Source organism: Branchiostoma lanceolatum, chromosome 19, assembly GCF_035083965.1.
Source record: "Branchiostoma lanceolatum isolate klBraLanc5 chromosome 19, klBraLanc5.hap2, whole genome shotgun sequence".
In the NCBI taxonomy this organism is placed as follows: Eukaryota; Metazoa; Chordata; class Leptocardii; order Amphioxiformes; family Branchiostomatidae; genus Branchiostoma; species Branchiostoma lanceolatum.
In genome coordinates this window covers 13962820-13990808 of record NC_089740.1, presented here as the reverse complement: position 1 = coordinate 13990808, position 27989 = coordinate 13962820, and the positions used below count along the sequence as shown (strand labels likewise).

Genomic DNA, 27989 nt, shown 5'->3' with positions numbered 1-27989 from the left:
GACTTGCTTCTATGTAGAATTTTAATGCATAAACGTTGAAAAAGTACATAAAGTACAAAGTTGGTATTCCTAACAGTAGAAGGCACTTGTCAGTCTTATATTAATCAATCCTTTTAAAGTTTACAGATGTCGATTTCATAGATAAACATTTTCTGGTATGTAAACCTGAAGTTATATATTACAAAATTAGCGAATACTTCATATATATCTCAGTTTCTCCTACTGGCAATATCAAATAAATACGAATTACTTTTTATATCTGCACAGCACGACTCTCAGATTGTCTCTTTCGTGTCAATCGTCTCCCAAAATCGAAATGTCCATATGCAACGTAGTTCGTCTGACATAAACAATAAACATAATATGTAGGTCCAAGTTAAGGTTGGTAGTGTTGTCTTCTGTATATTTCACAGGCATTAACTTCAATGGTGCAAATATTTAGCAGCCTATAACACCTTCAAATCATCTTCAACATATTACTAAGTACTTGATACGAAGGTCTGACAAATAATAAGTCACTGTGCCTGACTCAGGTAAAAAGTTATATACACTATGTACAGTGATTCACAGTAAATTCATAATTAGGAAGCTATTCATAGATTAGCACTTTCATGCATGCTGAGGTAGTAATCAATGTCTTATGATGTTTCTTACGGTATGGCTATCAACGCGTCTTTAACCAAGCAAGATGGTGGATACTAAAAGTTATGTGACAGTAAATTTTATACAATTTTATTATTTTCATTCATCTGCATTGTCGAACAGCGGGTTTGTCTTAAACGTGGTCGGGCCCTTGCGGCGATTTCCCCCGAGAATCGTCGGGCGCCGCGTGAGGAGATCTCCGGCACTCGGCATGGGGTCGCTCACGGCTGCTAAGCAACAAGAGGAAAATAACAAACAAAATTGAATTTAATTAAATGCAAAGTGAAAATTGGTATGGCTGATGCCATATTCACATACACACACACACACAAACACACGCGCACACACATGCACACACACACACACACACACACACACACACACACGCACACACACACACACACACACACACGCAGACACACACGGACGCTCACGAAAATATAGCCTTCTTGACACAGGTTGGAATGTTTTCATCATTCAAGTCATGCTCTTGAAGTTAATACCAGTAACTTTTTGTCAACGATTAAACGTCGATATGTTCCTATAGGAACGCAAAAAAATAAAACTAATATTGCCATACAGATACAGCAGTTTTATCAACCATAAGAAACTTTCAACAGAAACCATCTTGCACTTTATACAACATATAGGGATAGTATATAATGATAAATAAACCACACATAAAAACAGTTCACACATATCTATTGATTCAGAGCATAATTACATAAATCATGTATTCCTACCTTTATCTTCGATTGTGATTTCTGCTTTGCTGCTTCCTATACTCTTGATGGCGTGCACTTTGAGCGGGTAGGGCAGTCTGGCGATGTAGTGCAGTAACGTTCTCAACCGGTGGTACAGCATAGCCAGGAACTGGATCAACTGCAGGAACGAAACAGCAATACTTATACGCTTATGCCTACTGAAGTATCCAAAGCCTACATATACATCTATATCATCATCCCGATGGCTTCAACCAAGGAGGAAGCAACCACTGGAAGAATAGCTGACAATATGGCCGCTACAGATGGATCTCAATAAGCACCAGTCACAATATGCACAGAAATTGAACTACCAGCGAGTACCATAACGTGTCTCTTAGATACGAACAGTTTCTTACATAAGTGCCAATTCTAAAATTAGCGAAGTTTGAACCCCCGACCACTTGATCGATCCATACCATGAGCGTAGTTTATACCTACTAATGCTGCACAGAATATATCAGTAAACACGTCATACCTGTAACAGACCTAACACAAACAGAGATAGTAGACTAAGATGATTGGCTTCTCAGGGCTGAGATTCGAACCCTCGACTATCTGAACCATAAAAAGACTGGGTAAACACTGTATACACTACACGGCCTACCTGTAGCAGACCGAACACCAGCAGTGACAGCAGACTGAGCGGGTTGGCGTCCCACAGTCTGAGGTCTGAGACTCGAACCATGAACTGCGTGATCCGTAAGAAGACTGGGTGATCATTATATAGACTACGTATGCTTGGCTTACCTGTAGCAGACCGAACACCAGCAGTGACAGCAGACTGAGCGGGTTGGCGTCCCACAGTCTGAGGTCTGAGATTCGAACCCTCGACTACGTGATCCATAAGAACACTACACGGCTTACCTGTAGCAGACCGAACACCAGCAGTGACAGCAGACTGAGCGGGTTGGCGTCCCACAGTCTGAGTTCCGGGATGTAGGTGAGGGACACCACGATGGTAATCCACAGCACGTTAGTGATGAGCAGGACTCCCAGCCACATGTTCCGCAGCTCAACCAGCTTCCCTCTAAACAGGGATGATAACATAAAATATATCTAATGTTATATTACTTATAAGCTGGTGATAAGCCGTTTGTAGTTAGCGAAGGACGCTATGGACAGACGACACTAATCTCAAAGCAGATGTAAGGATACGGCTCATTCTCAATGCCTGTTTTTGCAACATTGGGACTTTTTTTGCACTTATGAGCAGGTTAACCATAAAAGTGATCTACTAGATACAGTTAGAACAAAACACTGAGAATGAGTCGGATCTACATACACTTGATCGAAGATCAAGACCACACTACTGGCAGGGATGATTTTGTGTATTGTACGGTTTCAACAGGTCCACCAAGCTCACTCTTAAGACAATGTACTTGGTAAAAAGTGGAACAAGGTTACCAATTAGCCACAGTATATGAAAAAATACAATTTCATTGATTTACCATAGTATAAGGATAAAACATTGCATTGAGGTCTACATTGCAGAGTTGGTAGAAGTTTTAACAAGTGTATCTCATTACCTCAGATCCCCGTCCGAGCTGAAGAGCGCGATGTCCGGGTCCAGACACTCCCTCCGGAGCGTGTCCCAGAACTTGTACTCGCGGGTTCTGCCGTCATCCTGCTGCATAACGCGCGTCTTCACCTGCTTACTGATCACGGACTTCACCTGGCTGATCCTCCTGTCAGCTGTAGCAAAACATCGTCAAATGTTTGTTTAGTATTCAACAATAGTATGGATCATGATTGAAAGTTTGTCTCTGTGTTAGTAACTTAGTAGAATTCATCATGAAGCGGCATTTATATGTACATCCAATTATGTGTTTATGGTCAAAAAATATAGCAGGAAAAGATACTCGTAAAATGTTTCTAAAATCAAAATCACGCAAACAATTTACCTGATCTGCGATCTCCGGCTGCTTATATGTACTTATTCATATAACATGATGCGACATTTATCGTGTTTTATGCCTTTTTTCATTGCATTCGACAGTACAAGCATGTCTCGCTATGAAAATGAAAAAAAAAATGCATGTACTTACATTCGTCAGGACTTCTCATTGTCGCTATTGCTTTGCTGATCCGGTTGATGTGTGCTGTATAAACAAATAAAAGTTAATGTAAAACGATACAAACATTAAACAAGGAAACTGCTTATACAGGCTTCAATTGGTGTATTGTAAATGTTTGGTAGAGACTGCAATCTGGCAGAATTAACGATTACTATAAATGCATTTAAGTTCGCGTGGTTTTTATCTCGCACTAAGGCGAACATGGAGTGTACGTGGTAGTTTTAAGTTCGCGGCAGCGCTATAGTACCGTATTAGACAAAAATGTTCGCGGTGGTTTTAAGTTCACGGTGAAACAGTCCCGCGAAAACCGCGAGCATAAAACCACCGCGAACATTTCTGCATTTACAGTAATCCGGTAGAAATAACGTACGATCGGTGTCGAGAAATCCCAACCTCAACATAACATACCTACCCATTTTTGTTATCTTCAGATCTTTCAGTAGCTCGCCGATGTCCATGCTCCGTAGGCTAGCCATGTCGTTCTTGGAGTAGATGCCATAATTTTCAAAGTTCTTGATGTATTGGTCAAGTCCGATGGAGAAGAGCCACTCTCTACAGTTGTCCTGTGGAGTTGTACAAATATGTATTGATTTTTCAAAGAAAAAACAAACACTTGCAGCTCTATTTGACAAGATAAGTTTCCCCAATCCAGTCGCTCTACAACATAAAAAAAGCTATTCTTAGGTTTCATTTCAGTTTGCCCTTGGCTAGTCCAAACTAAATACATGACATTCGATGCATCTACTAAAGTATATTTCAGATCTAATGCAGCTAGACAAACCTTTCATCACCAAACATATCTGACTGTTCCTTTATTTCACTACATGCTTTATCACGTAAAAGGCGAAAAGTTGATTTGTTTTTCAGTTAGCTTGGGTGAATCTTATTTAGTAACTTTGAACATACATTGACCAGTACTTAGACTAGTATGGCAAAAATGAGCAACAAAGAGCTTTATCCACTTATTAAAGACAGTAAAAACGCAATACAAAAACACATTATGTACATCACTTTGCAGTTTACTTACTGGTACGTCTCCTGGTAGTTCGAATTCCGTGAGCTTCTTGATTTCCTTCATGAGAATGTCTCTGTGGAAGTCGTTCTTGATGCCGATAGCCTGGAGATCCTGGAAATGCAAAAAAAAAAACACACATTTTTCTCACATTACTTTCCAATATCGAGCTTTTTAGTTATGCTTTTCTGATCAGGGAAATAATCTAGGGCTTCAGATCAACTATGTTTACTCTTTTATGCAAGATAAGTAGGCGTTAGACAATACAAGCTGCCAAACATAAAGCGGGAATTCAGGTTCAGTGTTATCTTTGCCTTAGGCAAAAGTCAGCTTTCATGCTGTGATATATATCATTAGTACATGGGTGCCAAACATTTGGGCCCTACGTTTGTGGAAAATATCTTCTATTTTCCTAACAAGGCACAAAGCAGCCCTACCTTGTCTGTCATTCCGGAAATGAAGGTTGTGTTCTCAAAGCCGTTCTCACGAAACTTCTTCTCGTACTTTTTCTGCAATGAGATTGAAAGATGTCAGAACATCATAAAAACATTTGGGCATGTGGCCCAAGCATAGAATACACCGATGATGCTTCATTAAAAGATTTGTCAATACCAAATATAGCTAAAAAGAAACAGCAAGCAACCTACACGTTTCATGACGAATGCATAGTCGACACTCAGATGACGACCGCGCAGAGAGCACATGTATTGAAATAGTTAAACATGTACATGTAAGAAGTACAAAGTATATACCTTTAGCTTATTTGGCCAGTAATATGGTAGCCAATCACAGACGTCTTTTACAAACGTCTGGCTCCCGGATCTCGCGAGACTTCCGGCTCTCCAGCGTGTGAACGATTTGCCTCCTTTTGATGCAGCCAAAGCCACAGCTATGGTAAAGGGAATGCAGAACATTTAGAACTATAACGTGACTGTATCAAGAAGATACAGTATCTAGATCTGTAAGTCTGAGACGTGGACAGTGCATCAGTGGTAATTGCCATTGTATATTGTACAAATGAATGTAGCTAAACATATTTTCATTATATAAATGCGCGATTTTGCAAGAGGCAAATGATGGTTTGGTTGTGATTTGTGAGTTTGCATCTACATGTATTCCATCTTTGCATTGGCTTCCGCAAAAAGTGTAGTGCACCGATTCTATGGGAGCCAACCTAGTAAGAAGAAACAAAATTGCTTCCCATCACATCACTGTGCAATTTTGACAGAAACAAATCAAACTTTGATTGTTTTGTTTTTTTTAGATTGCATTTATTTTATTTTCATACAGGGCTTCCATAGATACAATAGTGAATGGACACTAATACGAGAGATCAGGTAAATAGTAAGGACAACCTCAAACCAACCGTACACAATCACGCCACATATTCAGAAAAGACACTGGTATCCACGTATAGTTCCCGTTTAGAACTTTATTCGAGCCCACACCCACTAATACGAGGGAACGAAATTAGACAACTTACAGAAGACTGAGGGTCGTGCGGGACTGTGGGACTTCCGGCTCGCCCAGCTGCCCCAGTTGGAGCTGGAGACGCTGGCCCTTCTGCCCCGCGGGGTTCTGGACTTCTGGCGCCCGATGCGCCTCTCACTGGGTCCCGTCACGTGCCGAGGCTCTTTCGCTGTCAAAGGATTATGAAAGTATAAGATAAGCCACAAAGATGGTAAAAATACACATGATGTGACAATGATTGGTCAGTTCATTGGAGGGGGAGGGTGTGGATGGGTTTGGTAGTGGGTTGGGGGTTGGGTGGTGGTTTGGTGGGTTGGGATTCGTTGGTTGGGCGGTGAGTTGGGATTTGTTGGCTGGTTGGTTGGCGGGTTGGTTGGTGGGGGTAGGCAGGAGGTAGCTGCTGGGGTGGGATTGATTGGGAGTTGACTGGTTGGAGAGTGTGTATGGAGTTTTAGCTGTCAGATGGAAAATTTGATGTGTCTGATTTGTGGATAGTGACACCATATCAAACTCAGGGAGTGCAAAAAGACAAAAATATTCGGTGTAAGATTGTGCATGTGATGATGAGAATTTGAGGATTTTCAAAGCATCATCTTTGTTTGAGAATTCAATGATAATGTGAATAGAATTTCAGTATGAAAATTCATCGGTGTTGGTAGAACTCATTCTGAATCAGGACCTGTTTGGAGCGTTTTCATGCGTTGGGAATGATGGTTTAAATCATGCTTTAGGGTGAAAGTAAAGTTGTAGAAAGATGAAAGGAAATTGTGGTGATTCAGTGTTGTTTGTCAGATGTCAAACATGAAACGATTTATTTTTGTTGTATTGCAGAAGTATTTTACATTAGGCAATAGTAAGGAAGTGGGAGCAAGGACAACACTGCACTCCGTTTGTATGTACCTTTGAAACGCCAGCGTTCGGCCAATTTAGCTACTGATGAACCTGTTGTAAGAAAATAAAGGCATGACTATGCGAACTACAAGCATTACATCGAAGACAGAAGAAGACTTCTATACTAATGCAAAGAAGACCCTACTAAACATTAAAACTCCAGCAAGGAAAACCGTTAACAACAGTATATCTTTTATCTGTTACTAAAATGCTCTGCACATTATGCTCTAAAGTCACCTGTATTTTAGAGTCTACTAGGGTATGCGCAATGTAGACAAAGCACTAACGCATTGGAACTTACTAAGTGCATTGTTGTCATCCTCAGTAGTCTGATTGGCCGCTGCACCGTCATGCTCATATGCCCCAGCCCCATCCCCTGTTAAAAAAGGAAAATTGATCAGCAACGACAAACTCTCAACATATCAAACTTCTGGGTGATAACTAGAATTAGATGGTGAAACATAAATGAAGTTATGTCCCTATCCTGATTGAACTTGTTATCATCACATTGTAAATCATTTTTGATCGGTTAACCAAACAACTGTGTAATACCAAGTCAGAAGTTGATCATTATGCTTTTAATGAGTGGGTTATTAATTGATCCACATTCTGTGCCAATGATAATCATTCGTTCTTGTTGCTTGAAGATGGTGCTGTGATTCCTTCCCACCTTCGTCATCCAGATCATCGAAGACTTCTGACTCATCATCCTCCTCGAACGCGAGGTTGATTTGCCCGTCATCCGGGGGGAGTACTACATCGCCTGGTTCAGAGTCCTCAAATGGCGTGTCTCTCTGGCAGCAACTGTTGATTAAACAAACAGAGAAAGTTAAAAGTTAGTTAAGATCCTCCCACACCATTATTGATGTATAGGGCGGTGCCCATCCCAGTTTGATAGCCCTGGGCCAAACAGTGGTGCAATCACTGTAGCAGGGGGCTAGTCCACTGGCAGTGGAGTGTGTTTAACTTCCATACTGTTTCAGAAGTATGTACCATTTTTATAAAGTCTTTGGTATGACTTAATGCGCCTCTTATCCAGAGGTGTCCTACCCGGGGCTTGAACCCCAGTCCTTCTGGTCCAAGTTATTTGAACCAGATGCGGTGAGAGACAGAAGCGCAGGCCACTACACCACAGGGACACCCCCGAAACGAACAGAAAACAACAACTTATTGACAATGATCTTTTGACTGAGCCTTATCACACAGAGCAATACATAGGGCAGGGTTAAGTATTTTTCAAATCACCATCTTGGTGATCTTTTAACATTAAAACACGAAACGATATAATACAACATATCGTAATACAGGGTGAAATGATGGTCAACTCCTTATCGTTGGAAATCTTTTATAATTAAAATGTGGCATGGTCAAAGCAAGGAGCATAAGCTGCAGGAATAGCATCCAATACATTGTGGACCATCTCCACCTTGCGTTCAATGTGCACCATTCCAGTCCAACATGTTGTGAATGTTTGATTACGAATTGTTCTTACACGCATATTTTCTTCAGTATGCTTGACAGTGTCTCAATGAAGCTCCTCCCGGCGGCGTCAGCGCCTGGTGTCTTTATCTCACGGGTACCTGCAGAAATGACAGAGGTTAAGTCGTATCAATTGCTTAAACATGTTTACAGCTAGTACGATATGCAACACATCATTGATATTGTAAAAATGAAGGCACAAAGTATCAGCTTTAACGGGGTTATGATGCTGCATAACTGCGCAAGGCAACATTACCTTAAAAATGCTTATGGTTCATGTTTTTTGGAATGATGACTAAGACTTATCAACTGAGAATCGACAGACATGCCGTCGCTGATGTCAGTCCTGAAAGTTTGCGGGCTAGGAAGAATCTTAGTCACTCTTCGAGTTCATGCTCGTTGGAACCAGTAATGTGACCAAGACCTCGCTGGTGGTTATTTACTAGCTAAACATCATTGCATAAGTAAAAACCAACTAACAACAAAAGGGAAACTTACCCCATGAACTAACAACAAAAGGGAAACTTACCCCATGAACTAACAACAAAAGGGAAACTTACCCCATGAACTAACAACAAAAGGGAAACTTACCCCATGAACTAACAACAAAAGGGAAACTTACCCCATGAACTAACAACAAAAGGGAAACTTACCCCATGAACTAACAACAAAAGGGAAACTTACCCCATGAACTAACAACAAAAGGGAAACTTACCCCATGAACTAACAACAAAAGGAAACTTACCCCATGAACTAACAACAAAAGGGAAACTTACCCCATGAACTAACAACAAAAAGGAAACTTACCCCATGAACTAACAACAAAAGGGAAACTTACCCCATGAACTAACAACAAAAGGAAACTTACCCCATGAACTAACAACAAAAGGGAAACTTACCCCATGAACTAACAACAAAAGGGAAACTTACCCCATGAACTAACAAGAAAAGGGAAACTTACCCCATGAACTAACAACAAAAGGGAAACTTACCCCATGAACTAACAACAAAAGGGAAACTTACCCCATGATCTATCCGTCATGTTACAGACGCTGTAGATGATGAGGAGGATGTATCCAGACGGCAGACTCAGCAGGTACACGAACCCGTACACTAAGGTCATGAACTCTGACGGGTGCAGCAGGGCTGTGATGACGTAGAGACCGGCCAGGCCCAGGAAGTAGATGACGCTGATGGGGAGGGGCAGCTGCTGCAGGATGGTCGGTGGAGGGGAGGGCGTGGGGGCAGCCTCTGTGTGGGAAATCACAAGAGCATTTTTTATTATCTCCATGGACGATTGTAGTCAGCATAGTGAGTCTGTGCAGCTCATTTCTCTTACCTACCAACATACCTACCGACCTTGACTTTCGTCTTCCAAACAACGAAAAAAACTTACCAGCATTCTGTATCTTGTCATGAAACTGTGCGTATATGATCTGACAGTCCCTCTCCATTTGAAAGTCTCCGTTCGGCCCGTCAAACTCATCACACATCTCGTTCTTTGATGCAAGAGATAGCTGCTCTCCACTACAGGTAAAAAGTAAAGAATGTGTTCTGTTGGTATGGTGGAAGATGCATGCAATTTGAGTAGCACTTGCACAATAATAGTAATAAAATAGTCTTCATTGCAAAGTCCTGCTCAGATGGGTTAAATGCACAGATGACAACACGTGGTCTAGAGGATACAACATGTAAAACATGAAAAACTAAAAAGTTATAACATTACAAAGTAGTAACAAACAAAACTATGGACTATTCTTAATCTAATGTTGATCGCCTAATAAAACCGTAGCCCACTGTTCAGCAAACATTCTACATACATATGTATATTCTTGTTTCCCCTGAATATATCAAGGAGGTTTAAACCTGATTAAACCTCCTTGAATATATGTAATTTGTTTTATCCTTTTTGGCCCTTGTTTTAAGCTGAGTACAAATACAAATCAAAGCCACTTGTGTAAAACAACACATATATGTCCTATATTGCACTTACTCGTATCTCCCAAAATGCCGAGATATGTTGTCAGCAAATGTTCCAAAGTCGGAAATGCACTCAGCGATCCACGTCGTCACGTTGCCCGGTGTCCATTCAATCGGATGGATGCAGTCCAGTTCATTACAATCGTCGCAATCGCCTGACCTCAGACACTCCAGGCAGCCTGCAGGAACAAGATTTGGATTTATAATGAAGTTCTATTTGCAAGTTCTTGCCCGTGGGATAATTGTAACATGAAATATTGCATATAAAAAGTATACAAACAGTGCAGGTTAACAATGGTGACAAGTGAAACAAATGATGATTTTATAATGTTTATTGGTCTGTACCGCCGAAGAAACTGACTAGAAGGAACCGCCTAAAGGGAACCGGCTACAAGGCCCGATAAACAGTCTGGAGCACAGGGTATAGTAATACTTGAATACTGGTATTATAATACTAGAATCTATAAGTCTTAGATTAAGAGAGGATCTTGACAAGCGCCTTTTTCACAACTCAGCAAGAAGCCAGGAACAAAGAGATGGAGCTGAGGTCTACCCAAAAAAGCCGAGCTATTTCATCTTCATGATCACTAGTGTCTATCACAGCGACTAGAGGCGTTGCTCTGGCGGTCTTGCTAAATAATTTACAACAGCTTTATTCTCCTACTTTTCTCCTCCTCGCTTGGTGCGGGTCCGGAGCTCTCGGCGCGGAGCCTGGCGTCCAGCCTCTGGAACGACACCACCATCTCCCGCGCCTGTCCGATCAGCACTATCACCATGACAACCGTGAACAGCATCGTCAGGATCTTGGCCCACTGTACACATAGGAAAGGGAAAAAGAAACCAATGTCACTCACACACCAATTCAATTGGCATTGGCATGATTTTGTAAGGGCTCTCTTGAAAATCTGTTACTCAGTTAACTGAAGGGACCACTCTAAAGATTCATAAACGCCGACGGGGACATGGTTAGTCCAAAATGCAAACCATTCCCTTTTGTTCTGATCATCTGTATATCATCGCCAAGGAGCGAACCTACTAACATATACATTTTATGCTACAGAAATTATGTGAACTGTCCATTCCAACGGCTTGTAGGCTTTGCAGTTTTATTTCTTATCAGTCACGTTTGGTTTAACTTGGATTTGTGGCATTGCAAAGACTTAAGATTAAAACCTTGATTCAAGAAACACAATACCCATGACATCAATAACCACAAAGTTGTTACCTTTAGCTGAGTTTCCTGTGTCGTGTACACACAAAGTAACGCGTACGCCACGAACACCAGAAACAGGATAACAACGGTCGGGATGATGCTGCCTCCGATGTTACCAACCACGAGCTCCAGGCCAGCTGTGAGGAGGAGGAAATGACGCTTCAGTATATGTCAAATCCTTACATTGAACTCTTTGTGAATGCTGTTATAAAAAACGCATTCAATACGACAAAAATACAAGCATAGCACATATGCTTGTCAACACAATATCCAGTATGATAAGCTTTGCAGACAGGTAAATGGTCAGAAGGTGCTTCAATTCGCAACTTAAGTGAATAATGCATCTTTACAGGATGAGTGAGCTCAGGACAATCTTAAACAACATAGTTTCTAGAAACCCAAACGAATCCTTTGATGTACCGTTCTATGGATATAGTTTGATACATCTTAATCAAAGATTCACCAGATCGTGAAGGACACTGGGTTAAACATTCGGGATGCAGAGGTTAGGGCAAGGGGAGGACTTCTTGGAGGGTCCACCTGGAAAGCAAGGGGTTAGTTTCTGGCCTGAGCACGTAGGCAGGCAGGCATGAAGGTATCTTTATCTATCATTGAATGTACTTGTCGATTCAGGACCTTCTTCTTCTTCTCGTGTCAACGCTTCTGCGTGCTACACGCTCCCCCTCCAATATTCCGCTACTGCAATTCCTCTTGGGGTCAGTGCTTCAATGTCCTCTCTGGTGCATGGCTCAGGCAGGAGGGGGCAGACGAGGAGGTGTTCCTTGGTCTGCTCCTGGACTGAGACCCCACTGAAGGACCTGAAGAATGACGTTATGTTAAAATAAGGTAGATGGGAAGTGCTAATATAACTGACTTACCAGCAATGATGAGGATGACAGTGGACGGACCAATCATGGTAGAGAACAACAGGAAACCCTGGTACAGGATGAAGAGTCTGGAGATGTAGTCATTGATCATCTGACCGTTCGCCCATTTCCGCAGCAGCTCCATCTGGTTGGCGACAGTTGAGGGGATCCACCGTCGCCTCTGGTTGAAGAACTCGTCAAACTCCTCCGGGCAGTAGGTGCTGTCCTCGGACACAGCCGTGTACTCCAGCCGCCAGCCCTTCTCTACCTGCAGGGTAAAACATCGCATTTCTATGATCTATTGACGCCATGAAGCTTTGTCATATGTATATTTTTTTCTGTCAGTAGTACTGAGTTTGTAAGGAGTTATAGAGCTCTTATTCAAGATTGGAAACCTGGCATATTAGCCATGCCGTATGGTGAATTGTCTTATTCCTAAGCATCTATGACTTCTGATCTAAACTCTTGTCCATTAGCGGTCATCAATTTTTGATAAGGCTGTATTTACTTTCTAATATTTGGTGAGCTGTAACGTTTGAGATTGGTCGTTTGATACGAATCTTCTACCAAGATTCTTAGATACTGGTTATTCAATAAGGCAAGGGTTGTACTTCTGATTCCTAGCTGTGCCATCATATCATGCTACTGCTTAGATTATCCTTAATTTTGATGTGTAAAGTACTAACCAAGAGAGTGCAGAACCAGCGGTCTTCTCCCATGTCCTTGGTGAGGAACTCCTCAGCCTTGGTCACTTTTGTTGCGTAGGTCGGCAGCGCGTCTCTGACGGCCTTCGCTCGGTACACACTGAAGCAGCCGGGGCAGCAGAGGACTGTACCTAACACGCTGTTCGCCACCTACAACAAGGAAATCCATACTATTGTTATTTTGATTTTGACGATTTTGAGCTGCGACGAGCTATTGGTGTAGTCTTAAAGCATGTCTGTTGATGACAGGACAAGCGAAATGAAAAAAAAGTATCATCATTGTGCTAAATGGATTTAGTGCGCAGCCTACTAGAATCTGACGAACCTTTGATGAAATCCTTTGATATACATCTGACATCAATTTTTTCTACACTTTATGTCCTCCCATAATATGAACCTGGCTGCTAAAGCATGTATGAAGTGTTTGATACATGCATGTGTCTTCAAGGTGGCGTCTGGCATAATTCGAGATTAAATTTTCTTTTACGTTTGTAAATACTAAAAAAAAACACACACTCAAGCTCTCTTTAACTCAAAACGATTGTTACAATGACAAGCGTGCGCAGAATCTGCCATAATTCAATGACATGTTACCTTCTGAAACCAGTGCCCAACGGCGTAGTCGAACATCTGGTACCAGACCATGGGTCCGGACCCCAGGGGATGAGTCCGCGCGCACACGGCACCAACGTTAGGGTCACGGGTCATGATGTCCAGCAGGGCCTTTGCGGACTGGGGCGAGAACTTGACATCGGCGTCGGTGGCCAGCATGAAATTATCCCTGTCTTTGTCTGTTGGGTAGAGAGAAAGGCTACATGAGATATACGAAACACCAACTGGCAACAACATTGGTCAATAACCAAATTGAATGCAAAAGTATTGAATTTACTTGAATAGTCGAGCTATCATATATTTGATGCCGATGACATAGAAAGACTATAGTGGTCCTAGCGCCAGAAGACTATGGATTAAAGCAAAGCCTCATATATATAGTGCTGCTGTGGTTAAACAGGCTATATAGATACAGATATTGTTTTTAGATATGCATGTAGCCTCTACCAGGATCCGCGGATTGCTGGGAAAATAGTAGAAATTGGCCAAATAGAGTGAATAGTATGCCAAGGGTAGTCGTCTACGGAGAGAGGGTCCAATATGAGTGTACAATTAATGTACAATGTACTAATTTACCATTGGCCGAGTATCCCAGCACCTCGACCCGCATACTGATCCGGTTGTTCCATTGGACGGGGTTGAAGCTGACGAAGCGCGTTGTGATTGGCTTATCCAGCAGCTGACGCGCGGGGGTGTCTGGGTCACGGTTGCCCTCAAACTCCTGGTAAACAAGTGATAAGAGGCATTTCAGGAGAGGTAGTTATCCATCAAAAGATTATGATATCAATGAAAGACAAAACTCCTTAGTATCAAAACTTATTATGCTCTACTGCTGAACTCTAAACGCTTTTTCGGCTAAATATCAGCCTATGGTTATATATATGCCTGGAGATATTTGTATCACGTACTGCACCTTAAAAAATAGTGTGTGTGTGTGTATTTATGTGTGTGTGAGAGAGAGTGTGTGTTTGAGTGTCGCGTGTTTGTGCGTGCGTGTGTGCGTTAATTGCTATGACCCATCGACCATTGTTGGTGCAACATACGCAAAGTACAGTTAGTGAATGATTAACTTCACGACTCACCACCGGCTGTCCGGAGTCGTCCTTGTAGTACTGCCACAGCTCGCCGTCGTCGCTGTAGAGCAGGCGGTACCGCGTCACCCACTCGCTCGTACTTGACTTGCCCTGGGTAACAACTCCCGTAAACACCATGTCTTCTCCCAGGTCGATCTGGAGATACTGAGATGGGATATAAAAGAGAGCATTGGTAAAAAAAATAGCCCCAAATCAAGCTGATATAATCTATTCGAAATATAACTGAGCATATCCAGGGGATGCTTTTAATGGAATTGACTATCCAAAATGAAAAGACGTGTTTGAAAAGAAACATTGGCAAACTAGTTGAAGACATCTTCTAGGAAATATCTTTAATATTTGCGTTTTGCCAACATCTTTATTCAGGGAATATGCAGTTCGACTGATTGCACCTGGATATTTGTATTCTGCTTAATGATAATATGTCAATACATGCTCACAACGAGCATATATTGTTTTCCTATTTCCACTTCGGTGAAGGTTTTGTTACATACTTTGCAGGACATACCTGGTCATCATTGAACTCCCCGGCAGTCCACCCTCCCGCACCGCTCGCATTCCGCTTCATGTAGAGCCTGGCCCTGTGCGGTCCGTTGAAACTGTCCTGACCCATCACTGAGGTCGCCTTTATGTCAGTGTCTGCTATAGCCCTGGACTCAACACCGATTGGGCTAAAGTACGCTACAGGAGAATGGGCAGATGTCAATCTCAGGACCATACATTAAAGTACATTTTAAGTACATATCCAAAGATTATGAAAGAAACAGGAGATGGTTTTCTCTCAGTTCTGATCAATATGTTCTCTGTGTAGAGATTAGTTCTATGTAGTACCATGGTTCTTTCTCCCTGTTTCTTTTTAATGATAGGAACCCCGTTTTCCCGAACTGAATGTTTATGAACATTGGAACCGTTTTGCTATGCTCAAATACTTTTTTATGGATTAGCACTTCATAATGGACTCACCTGCATAGTCTAAGATGTATGACATGTACATCACCTGGCTCCATCTCTTCTTGTTCTTCACCTGAAAAAAATATTAGATCTTAAGATTGTTGATCGTCTCAAGCAACATGGTAGCCCTAATGAATATGATACAAAATAAAAAAAACGGCACAAACAAGTACTGTACTGGTTCAGGTACACATTTCATACATGTAAATCTAATACATCACCAACCAAGACCTATATGAAGATAATCAATAAGCCCTGATCTGGTTGTAGTACTGGCCACTGCACAGAAGTATAGGATGATACTTGTACATTTGGACAGGTATGCCTAAACACCTTACCCGAACTCATCCGAACTCATCCGAGTCTCATATGCAGTATACATGGGGCAATGACTTTATGATGCCAGTGTGTCCAGTAGTTCATAAAATGACTAGAGTAAAATCTTATTTCCAAGTATTATTTACGAATATGTCTCTATGATATTTCCTGCCTGTTCTTACCAGAGTGTTGTCCTTGAGATGAATGTTGAAGCTCATGCCGCTCTCCGTCTCCCCGTTGTCGTAGTGCAGGTCCCAGTGCAGCTGCAGCCCGTACGGCGTCTTGTACTTAGTGCACTGGTTGATGATGCTTTCTTTACCTGTTCATGAAGATGTATCAAAACAAATGAATATTTACAAACATTGTTATAATGTGTATGTCCAAAACTCTGAAGTGTTCGTTTTTCTGTGATTATCGTGGAAAAAAATTAAAAATTGTAGTTGTTACTAGGTTCTCTGTTTTCCCCTCTCCGTATCATCTTCTTTTACAAAGGTTTGAAGAGTTGTCCTACAGTTTCCATTGAATTTGGAAAGTTTATGTTACATATGTGCGCAATTTAGATATTTAAAAAATCCACAAAGTCGTCCTCACTGTTTAAGTCCTTCAGAGTTAACACTGTGAATCTAAGACTGAATAAAAAGAGACCACTGTTTTGAATTTCACTTATCTTATAATGTTGCTCCTCTAAACAAATCGTGTTTGCCTGTCTGAACAGCCTGAATTAGCACTATCTATAAGTATCAATAACCAGTCTCACTGTTTCCGTCCTTCAGAGTGTGGTCCATGAGTGACAGCAGCTGCAGCGCCCACTGTGACGGCTGGCCCTGCTTACACCCTCCGTCGAAGAAGATGTGGGACTCGAAGGTTCTCTCCCCCACCTGGCTCTCCGCTACACCACGTAATGACGTCAGGAGCTGTTCCATCTCATGTTCAGCCTGTGAAAAACAACAGCAGCCATTCATTTTTCATTCCTTTCATTCTGAGAACAAAGGGCTGGCCAACGATTTACCATTTAGTCACGGCCTGTACCAAACTGAAAGATCGCATGTTGCAGACCGGTACCGTTTTTGACATTGCGTGATAGTTTAGATATTCTTTCTCCGCTGGATGAGCTACAGGATAGATAACTTCTTCTCTGATGTTAGAGTATATATTTGGGTACGACAAGAAGAAAAAAAACGAGGCATCGTTAGCAATTGCAAAATCAGCTGAAAAAATTGATGTTTATGTTGCCGACGAGCTATACCAAATATGTGAGTATCTAGTTTAGCAATTAACTGTAAAATAGTACAAATAAACAACATTATACAAAAATCAACGGACCACAGAGTAACATGTTACTGTAAATATAGCATAGAAAAGCAACAAGTATTTTCCTTACCTCGTGGTACATGGTAGTACAGATGTAGACGTGTGCGTTTTGCCGTGTTCTCTTCTGCACTATAAAGTCCTCGCTCTTGGTGTTCCTGTTCTTCCGACTCAGCAGCAGCCACTGCTCGGGGAACACCCCGCTGTAACCGGGTAGCCAGAACAACTACAGGGGGATAAAGGGTGTCATTCTATGTTGTTTAGTTATTTACCTAGTTTGACAAAATGTATAAGTATCATAAGGAAAATGTCTATCATTTAAAAAATGTCTATTGTGTAGTTGTTCTTACCATAGTGGTCTAAGTTATACAGTTCTACATCAAAACACAAAACACCATCTTAGAGAGTACACACAGGTACTTGCCACAGTTGGAGTAGCCTCACTAGATGATTTCAAACAACGCTTACAGATAGATGTGCAAAGATTTGGTGTGACAGGTTGGTTTAGTATAACCAGCCGCTGTCGTGAAGCGTGCCTGTGAGACTGGTGTGTTACACCACAGATTGGATATACCGGCTAAACAGGTACAGAAGCTGGCGTGTTACACCGAAGGGTGGTTATAACGGCTATTCATTACAAAGACAGAAGCTGATATGTTACGCCGAAGTGGGCTTACATATACTGGCCTTGTAGGTAAACATTAAAAAAATTATGTAAATCTCTCCACTCACGCTGGCTTCCCTCTCCATGACTATGGTCGGGCTCCTCATGACGAACCAGGTTGTGGACAGGAACTGGATGAGTAGCAGACCTGCAGTCACCGGCACGTCCCACTCCAGCTCTTCGAGGTTAGCCGTACACGTCTCGACAGGGATGAACAACGTCACGTACTTACACAGGCCCTCGACATACGCGATCGTGACTACATAGAACATGACGAATTGTTGTTACTAGATGTATTTTAAAGACATTTATTCCACATCCGAGTTATGTATTGACTTTTTTTGTCCTTTCACGTGGTGCCAGTTACAGGTTTTTTTAATAGTCACGGGCACGTCCCACTGGAGATCTTCAAGGTTAGCCGTACACGTCTCCAGGGGGATGAACAACGTCACGTACATACACAGGCCCTCGACATACGCGATGGTGACTACATAGAACATGACGAATTGTTGTTACTAGGTGTATCTTTAAAGACAGTTATTCAACATTCAAGTTATATATTAGCTTCCATATCAGGATTGACTTTTTTTGGTCTTTTCACGCGGTGTCAGATACAGATCTTCTATTAGCTGTCCAACACTAGAAAACAGCATGGTTACCATGGTATCAGCTAAAAAAAAAGCCAAGACATAAAGTTTGATCTAAAGGCTATTGTACATTAATATTCTATCTCTAAGCAGAATTTCCCTAGGTTTTAATGACAATAGCCTGATAGACTACTATTTGTGACATAGCTTAACCGTTTACCCTGTTTTCCTTATCATTTGACCTTATTACTCTCATTTTTTAATGTATTTCTTTTAGTATTTGATGTCTTTCATTTATTGTTTTTATCTCAACTTTGTAAATTTTCTGGGGGAGTCGGCCTCGTAGAGGAACTAGATTCCTGTTGCCGGCGCCCCTCAGATTGTACGCAATCTGTGAATTTGAATAAACAATAAACTATTTGGCCTTGGGGCATCACCACAACTTAGAGAATCTGTCAAACAATGATGAATAGAATGCAGTACTTACAGGCGACATTGGTTGCTATGCAGAGTGGGAGAGCGAATCCGAAGAACTGCATCCGTATGGTACACGCCATCCAGGCCAATACGTACCCGCCAAAACTGCAACACACATTCACGATAAAACTCTCGATAGCCGGATGGTCCATGTTAAACTCCGTGTACAGGTGCGGTTTTGCCCACGCCCAGGGAGAACAGATCTCAACCAGCCCCATCATCCTCAAGGCTTCAGGCACAAGGAGGACGAAGACGAGCTTGAAGAAGTTGTTGATGATCCCAGCCTTCCACCTCGCGTTCTCCTTGACGTTGCTTCCGAGATGGTCAACAGTTTGCACTTGAATTTCACTCTTCTGCCTCCCGAAGAAGATGCCGTCCGGATCTTCTACAGTGACGTCTTGTGCCCTGCTCTTCTTCTTAGACCGGGCGGTGTGCTCGCTGTGGTCGGCTTCAGTGCCTTCTCCGGTCTGGTACTCTTGTAGAAACGGCGCCCAGGCGACGGAGAGAGACAACAGGGAGACCGGGACCTCCCACTTATTGTACTCGGCCCGGTAAACGCACCAGGCCGCCACTAGTCCTCCACAAGCCAGCGCGAGGATGATTGACGCCAGGATGTAGAAGAACAGACCCAGGTGTTTTCTGATTCGGACTTTTGACAGTTTGATGGAGTGTTTGACGACCTGTAATATGGGAATACCTGGTGAGTATGCAACTAAAGATGCACTGTAAATGGAATTACATGACTAGTCTATGGACAGATCTTACCTCCATGGTTACATAATGTCTACTTTAAATTTTCTAATGTATGGCTTGTCCGTTTTTACTATCCATCTTGTTCAAAGATGACCACATGCCTCCTGACCAACTACTCATGCCTTCCAGTATTAGAGTTACAACCCAGGACTGAGATATTTGACATTCGTTTTTTTTTTCTACAAACTATCATAAAGTAAAACTCTTTGCCACCAAGTACTGTAGGATGAATCTCCACTCGATAGCGTTAAACAACGCTTTCGTATACAGATACAGAAGTTGGTGCGTTACACAGAAGGGCGGTTATATCGGCTATACAGATACAAATATTCAAAAATACACTGTTCATCACCTGTAAGATGATGGGTACGAAGAAGATACCGTTGGAAAGGACGAGGCTGATGGACGGGGCGACAGACGGCATCACCCGCAGAGTGAAGAGACACAACCCGAACACCTCCAGGAAGCTCAGCACCACGCCCTGGAAAATATGTCGTACATTTTCAGGATCATGATTTTGCAATAGTGCTGCTTAATGTGTATGTATATTTTAGGACTACAGGAAGAGTAGTGAAGTATGATATGTACGTATGTATGTGCTAGCACTAATTGAGGTCTTTCAAACAATAAACAATAAACTTCATGATAAATAACATACTATTGTAATTTCAATGTTATTGAAAAATCCAATGCAATATTGTGTGACGTCCTGTTCTTGTCTGTAAGCAGTAACTATTTCTCATATTAAATTTTTGATAAAGACGAATAAAGTCGAAACCGGTCGAATTCCGCTTGGGCGCTGTCATTTTCCCAGAGCTACGAATGATAGATCTCATAGTAGAAACATATATGACATTGCAGGCATTTTAGTGACTTTAAAGTTGAAACAATAAAGGTGAGTTAGACCATTTTTGAAAATATTTAGTAGCATTTTACGTTTTTTTTCTTCTTTAAAGTTAGAAGTCGTTTGATCGTCTTTTTTCTTTCCAATGCACTCTTCCTTTTTTTGCTTCGTGGGTAACTACCTGTAACCCGGTCACACAAACATTCTTTAACGAGCTACTGTTGATAGTAGATCTGTAACGTCAACGCAAAACAAGCATGCAGATCCTGCCTAAACACGCCATGTTGTAAAATAGGAACTTTATGGGCATGATGCAAACAAGAGATGGTCCTTGTCTCGCAACGCTTACATCATGCGTCTTTAAACACAGCTAACAATTCCAAAGCTCATGAGTGACAAAGAACAAAAGCTTCCTGAATAGCTACAGAGTCGTACAGACTATTGTTAAGGGCTGGTCTTTACATGCGGACCGATAGGTTTTATGAAGTATAAAATGCAAAAGCGCGGCAGCCAACAGGCTGAATTGTTGTTGTAACATTTACAAAATGTTAAAATCCATACACAAATTAAACAATTAGAATATAATACATAGAGTACAATATACACATCGACCTTAAAACCATTGTCTCTGAGTGAACTTATTGATAGAACTCAAAGGTGGTCATTACATGTTTTGGCGTGCCCCTAGTCTTATCGGTAGGCGTGGTGAACTTAACGTGCTTGAGGTGTGGTTTTCCTGTTCATGTAGGTGTGTAGATTATAAACAATATAAACAATCCTGCCTAAATCTACATACGAACATATGTCGGGACGCTAAACGTGTTCTACACAACTCCACAATACGGTGATTCCTCGGCGACCTGTGAGAGACCAAAATTGATTTGTTGTGAACCTTGATTTCATGATTGTCATGTGAGCAACGATGTAAAAGTGTGATATTAAAGGCTACAAAACACAAAAAAAGATAAAGATATTGGTTGTTTGATACGTCGATGAAGGTTAAACATCTAGATTATAAGATACGCCAAAAATAGTTGCTCAAGTAACTGGATAAGATTTTGAAACAGTCAGACGTTTCACACAGCATCCGCTGTCTTTCGTCAGTGACTAAAGAAATGACTGGGAAACCAGCTTCGGTCTTTGTCTATGAAATTTGTTAAGCGAACCGTCGAATCAAAGATTCGCAGTGCGGTCGCAGCCTCTGGTTAAAAAGGGGGTTTAAAGCCCCAGTCACACCTGTGTGTATATACAAGTCCGCATGAGTGTCGTATCAACATGTCTTCGGTTTAGGTTAAGTTTGCAGCCGAAGAAGTTAAACGGTGGGTCAAAGTAGAAAACAACTTCCTCCGCGCAAAATTTACTTAAACCAAAAAAAATGTTAATGCGCAACTCAAGCGCACTTGAATATAGGCACAAGTGTGACAGGGCCCTAAGAACCAAGGTGCTTACGTGCACTGTGATTACATGTTGAACAAGGCTAATAACTGGCGAGAACGATGTTTGTACTGAATGCTTGTTTAACAGCGAGGACACACAAGCAAGGCGTTTACCTCGTCAGAACTGACGATCGGAGACGGGCAAATATTTTCGAACGGCGTAAACGTTAGATTATCTTTTGTACATGTACCACAATGATTAACAACGTCTACGTGCACGTATACTGTTAATTCATTTCAGTTCGGTTTTATTTCGCGGTAGGGAGAAAATGGAGTGTGTTCGCGGTGGTTTTAAGTTCGCGTTTGAGACAATAGTAGACAAGGGGGTAGGAGTGCAAAAAATTTCGCAGCGAAGAGCTTACCACGAAAACCGTGGACATAATGATGCCACCTCGAACATTTCTGCATTTACAGTATATTACTATGGCCCATGATTCAAGGTAACGTCAAAGTATTTTCTATGTATTGTGCTTGTAGGGTGATAATTGAAACACTGGATCGGAGTGTTCTTTCCCTCTTGACACAAGTGTCGATACAGCGAAATAGTGTGCCGTATTTCCTATGTTAAAGTCATGTTTAATCCTAACACAACAACCGGTATTGGTAAGATCTGTTTTGTGCATTGGCTACATGTTCGTGTAGCCTTTTCGTACATTTTTGTGCTTTATTTATGATCTCACATTTTCGCGTTGCCTGTTTAGTCTAACTGGTGGTCCCAACCCGGGTGGGGTAACACATGTACACTTAGCGCATAATAAACTTGGCCAAAAGTCAACATCTACTTGAAGACTAATACGTTCATACAAACACGTAATTTCCGTTCCTCCCCGTCACATGTACAGCTACTCAAGAATGTGACTTAATTCCGGAAATGATCTGAGGAACGTTGAGCTTTCACATGCCACTAGTTCCAAGAACACAACGTCAGACAAATGGAAATGGACACAAAGAGATCCCCCTCCTGTCGTCCTCTCGTGCATTTATGTCTGCGATCAAATAAGATTACTTCCCGCCACTAATGCTTTAGCCAGAATGATATTTTTGAAAAAAGAAGAAGAAAAAGAAGAAAAAAACTCAATACCATCTCAGATAGAATTTCTGTAAGTTTTGGCATCGACAAACGAATGTTACTTGTCTGCAATCTCTGCACATTGTACAACCGGTGAACAAACTGTGTGTTTGCTTAAACAACAGAAAGGCACGTTGCCAAAAACCTGACCTAGTTTGTCAGCAAACATTCATGTATTGCGCCGGCTTTTGTTACGTCTTGTTGTGCCTCCTTTAACCGGTGCATGTATCCCTAGTAGCCATAATCTTCAAAAAAAGCTCACACCTCGAGAAAAATGTACATAACGTTACAAATGGCATGCATAAAAGCCGACGACACATTGTTTACCCGGGATTTGGTTCAGCCTCGTTATGTTGGTCTTTTGTGACGTTTTCTGGGTCTTATTAATAATGAACGTTTATCACTTCTATTAAGCCCCTATCTCACTTGACCTGCGACGTGTTGGCGACCTCTCTGCGATTTGATATTACACTGCACGAAATGGCCTCGTATCCCGGCGTATACGTACAGGGATTCCTCCGGAAATATTCCATATCCCGGTGCGGATTTAGCGTATCCGTTAAAACTAACGGATACGCTAAATCCGCACCGGGAAATGGAATATTTCCGGAGGAATCCCTGTACGTATACGCCGGGATACGAGGCCATTTCGTGCAGTGTTAAGCCCCCCTCTCGCTGGACCCGCGGCACGTCGGCGACCCCGCTGCGGCTGGGTGATTTGACAGAGAGCTAAACGAATTTCACCGATCTTTTTACGCTTTGTGTGTTTTGTCGTCATTTCAGTCATACTTGGACGTTTTTCATGATATCCCCGTTATAAAGTCAAGGGTAACACAAATTCAATCTAGGACGCAGCGAGCTAGGCCGCCAACATGCCGCGGGTCCAGTGAGAGGGGGCTATAGGACCGTTAGCTTAGCCCGAGACGGAAAGCATGACACGAGCTACAAATGTAGCAAACCAAACTAAACGCTACAAAGCGAAGTACATAACAAGCCAGCGCCAAACATCTGCTTGGAGATTAGTTGATACGCTCCCCTATCAGTGACCCGTACCCATTGTGTAGTGCCCTCCCCTTTATGCTACCTGGTGACTCGGTCACACCTCGTCGCCATGTTGAATGGACCGTGTAAGTAACTGAACCGCACTCAGAGTAACCAAACACACGATGGTGTACTTCTGCCATTGTTGCACCGTGTATGGTTTGAGGCACCCAAGGACTCTCCGTGTCTTTGAGTTGTTTGGGCTTTTCCCCGAAAAAGTATGACAACTTCCGACGATCGCCGGAAATGATAGGGCGCTCTCAAACCCCACCGGAACGAGGAAACGATCTGACGAGGGTGGGACTTTCGGACATGGGATAACGCGTAACGTTAGCTCATGAGTACACAAGCTCAATCTGACAAAAATAGAACAGGTCACATTTCAATTTGTACAATCCAGACAACAGCGATTTAGTTCAGACAAACACTGACCGAAATCTGGACACTTTTAGCGGACATTATGCATTTTAGAATAACCAGCTAGATCTCATTTTAAACGAGTCAAATCCAGTTTCCAAACCATTTCATAAGCTATTCCAAAAGCCATTTCTAAGTGAGGGTCTAAACAAATGTAAGGAGCCCGGCCGCACGTGACTTCATGTCGTACCGGAATCCAAGTTCTCTGCACAGCGTGACTGTTGGCACGCATACGGGCCCGGTGATTTCGGCACTAGTCGAAACCTGTATCGGTATTTGAACTGGCTGAAACGGGAATAACTCATAATATGTTTCTGAATTGATGTATTTTTCTATGTTCCTGTTCTAAAATGACACAAATCGGTTGAATTGACACCATGGCTGTCGTAAAACAGGGAGTCCGTTATCTTAGTTTTCATGTGGATATATTATAATATACATGTACGTGTACATTTTCTTCGGTAATTTTAAACTTTAGTATCTAATATTTTGCTTTTGAATGATATATTTTTCTTATGGCTCTCTATCTTTAGTATATAGTCCAACAATAGATCAAAGTATATGTAGTTCAATACCAGGGGATCAAAGTTCTGTCTGGTAATTTTATATATTTGCTTTTTGTCCGGTCGTCGAAAACTGGTCGATTAACAAAGTCCCAGCTATTTTCATAGCCTTAAAGCTATTGTTCTACTCCATAATACCGGTTGACAAATTCACTTTTTGCTAACGTAGGCGTTAAGAGTTATCAATAGATGAATGTCACTGCTGGAAATTACGTGCGGCTGTGTCAGGTGCTGTAGGTATGCGGAAATAACCTGCTTCAACTATTGTACGAGATCAAGTTTCTATGACTCAGCATGAGGCAACGGGCCGTTTTGTCTCTAGAAAAATCGATGGCTTCGTGGTAAACTCTGCATATGGGAAAAATTCTACATGTATGAAGTGATGTTCCGGCGTTGGATGGTTTTAGATCATGGTCTAGTAGCGGAGCGTTAGTCAGACTGATAAAATCCTAAAATTAATTGATAGTAGACTTTGAAAGTTCTTGGGTTAGGGGTTGACAAATTTGCCACATGAAAAGCAAATAAGGGTTAACTCTGGTATGGGTGAGAATTTAACATGCATGATGTAATGTTCCAGAATTAGAAGTTTTTAGATTATGAAACTGGAGCGAAGTGTTAACCAGACTTACACAACCCCTATATAAAATCAACATTGATAGTAAACTTGGATTGTACACGTTGAAAAGTTCTCTAAGCAAATAAGTGTAAACTCCGCATATGGGAGACCGTTTTACATGCATGATGCAATGTTCCCGAATTAGAAGGCTTTGGATTATGGAATTAGAGCAAAGCGTTAATTAGACTAATCAAAATCCTAAAATCAACTTTCAAATTCATAGTAGACTTGGATTGTACACTTTTAAAGTTCTTCTGTTACTTATGGGTTCGCAATTTTGCCACATGGAAGGCAAATAAGCGCTTGATAAACGTTTTTGTCTTACGAAATAGCAACTTCAACTGGTTCACATATTAGTCCTGAATTTGCGCATTTTTCGTCTTTTTTTGTCAAAGGTGACCCATGCCCCTATTGTTTGTCTGCTGCAGTATTTCCAGGTGTCCCTCTTGTTAAGTTATACAAACAAGGGAGGTGCATTTCACAAACATTAGAATGTTCACTTGAATAAGCAAACTTGATATGAGAAAAAAAATTTAAACTTTGCTCATGGTGTTTTCGAATTCGTAACTTGCTCTAACGGTCACAGACTTCTGAATATAAATTGCACTATCCACCTGAGTGTATAAGTATGTACTGTTCAATTACATGTCGTACTATGTTTCAGACCTGATTTATGACCCTAATTAAAATGCTTTGAAGATATCACAGGGCGAACTCCCTTAAAACAAACAAGTTATACAAGCGGCAAAGCCCTGCAATAAAAACTACGATGAAGATTAAACGCTTATTGCATGAAGACCATAGATAAAGACTTGGGAGTTTCTTTGTGTTGCCGTATACCTTCTGTAGTAGTAAAAGACGGAAATTATCAACTTTTCAACAAAGTTTTCAAAGGTACACAACTTTATAACCTTCGCCAAGAAGGTCATGCTTTCGGTAGCGTTCGCGTGTCTGTATGTGTGTCTGTCTGTCTGTGTGTGTATGTTTGTGTGTGTGTGTGTGTGTGTGCATGTGTCTGTCTATCAGTTTGTCTGTCTGTCTGTCTGTCTGTCTGTCTGTCAGTCAAGGTGATAACATCTAAAAGGCCTGCATGGCATAGATTGTCTTTGTAATTAGTAAGTGGTTAGGTGTTGTATTTAGTCGTTGACCGTTCTTTAAAAAGTTCTTTACATAAGAAAACATGTTGAATTGATTTACTAACCTGATGAAACTATCTAACGAAGTAAAAAAAATATATATGAATTTTACTTACCAGAACTGCAGCTTTGACGTGTGGCCACGGCATAGAAGCCTGGAACGCTCCATTCCACACGCTACGGAAGAGGGAGACTCCGTATGGGAACATCAAGATGTATTCCACCATTACGACGGTAGACTCCATTACTTTAACTTCTGCAGTCTCCGCAAAGGTTTCGTTGTCTCGGCACATGCTGGTTAAAGAGTCGTTTTCCCATAGTAAAGATTGGCTGCGGAAAGTCTTGGTGATACCTATGATGGAGAGTCTGCTTACAGTTAAACACGCGAGCACGATTATTCCGATCAGGATGGAAAGAACGAGTTTGAGAACTTTGAGACAAATGTGAGTCCCTCCCACCGCACCGTACGACACGTCCGCTTCGATGTTACGGATGTTTACGGTCAGGCTCGGCTCGTACGCTCCAGCGTAGGTCTTCGGGGCGGGGCTCGAGGGCACCCGCCCGTTTACCACGGAAGGCCCGCTGTCACCTGGCGACATTCTCTTGGTCTCGGGGGGAGTGCTGTTCGGAGTGCTCCGTTCCTCGCTAATATTGGACAGTCTTGTTCCGGGTTGCCCGTTGGCAAGCGTGCTCTCATTGGTCGACATCTGGCAGATACGTGTGTCGTAGATGACCCTAAAAACCTTTCCTAGACACCGCAAAAATTGATCTCTATGTTTGAAAACTTCACCGTTCGACCGTCACGACGGTTCTGGACTGACCTATGCGACAACAGCCTGATTGGTTCAGGACAAAGTCCGGAAACGCTGACACACCCACACCCCTGCGTCTTTGCTCTGACGACAGGTCTATTTGTATTTCGTCATTAGTCATACAAAACGGTACAGTTATGCCCGGGAAAGTTTAATCTCGTGCCAAATCACTCGTAGCTCTTATGCCTACTCATG

General features: G+C 41.9%; 1 protein-coding gene across 1 annotated transcript; it reads right to left on the bottom strand.

Annotated features, from left to right (window-relative positions):
• Window positions 1-7: 7 nt before the first annotated feature.
• Window positions 8-27835, bottom strand: LOC136425160 (chitin synthase chs-2-like). Its single transcript, XM_066413957.1, has 33 exons — window positions 27099-27835; window positions 20213-20341; window positions 19118-19787; window positions 18112-18302; window positions 17453-17605; window positions 16829-17006; window positions 16254-16390; window positions 15766-15826; window positions 15311-15483; window positions 14791-14946; window positions 14285-14429; window positions 13691-13887; window positions 13079-13246; window positions 12405-12660; window positions 11539-11663; window positions 10978-11125; window positions 10327-10492; window positions 9730-9860; window positions 9357-9584; window positions 8347-8434; window positions 7525-7658; window positions 7156-7230; window positions 6864-6905; window positions 5977-6132; window positions 5246-5382; window positions 4931-5002; window positions 4509-4607; window positions 3894-4044; window positions 3452-3505; window positions 2933-3098; window positions 2271-2433; window positions 1386-1524; window positions 8-872 (listed from the first exon to the last, which is right to left on the bottom strand). The coding sequence occupies exons 1-33, from the start codon at window positions 27687-27689 to the stop codon at window positions 742-744; spliced, it is 5610 nt and encodes a 1869-aa protein (XP_066270054.1). The 5' UTR covers window positions 27690-27835; the 3' UTR covers window positions 8-741.
• Between the last annotated feature and the right edge of the window lie 154 nt (window positions 27836-27989).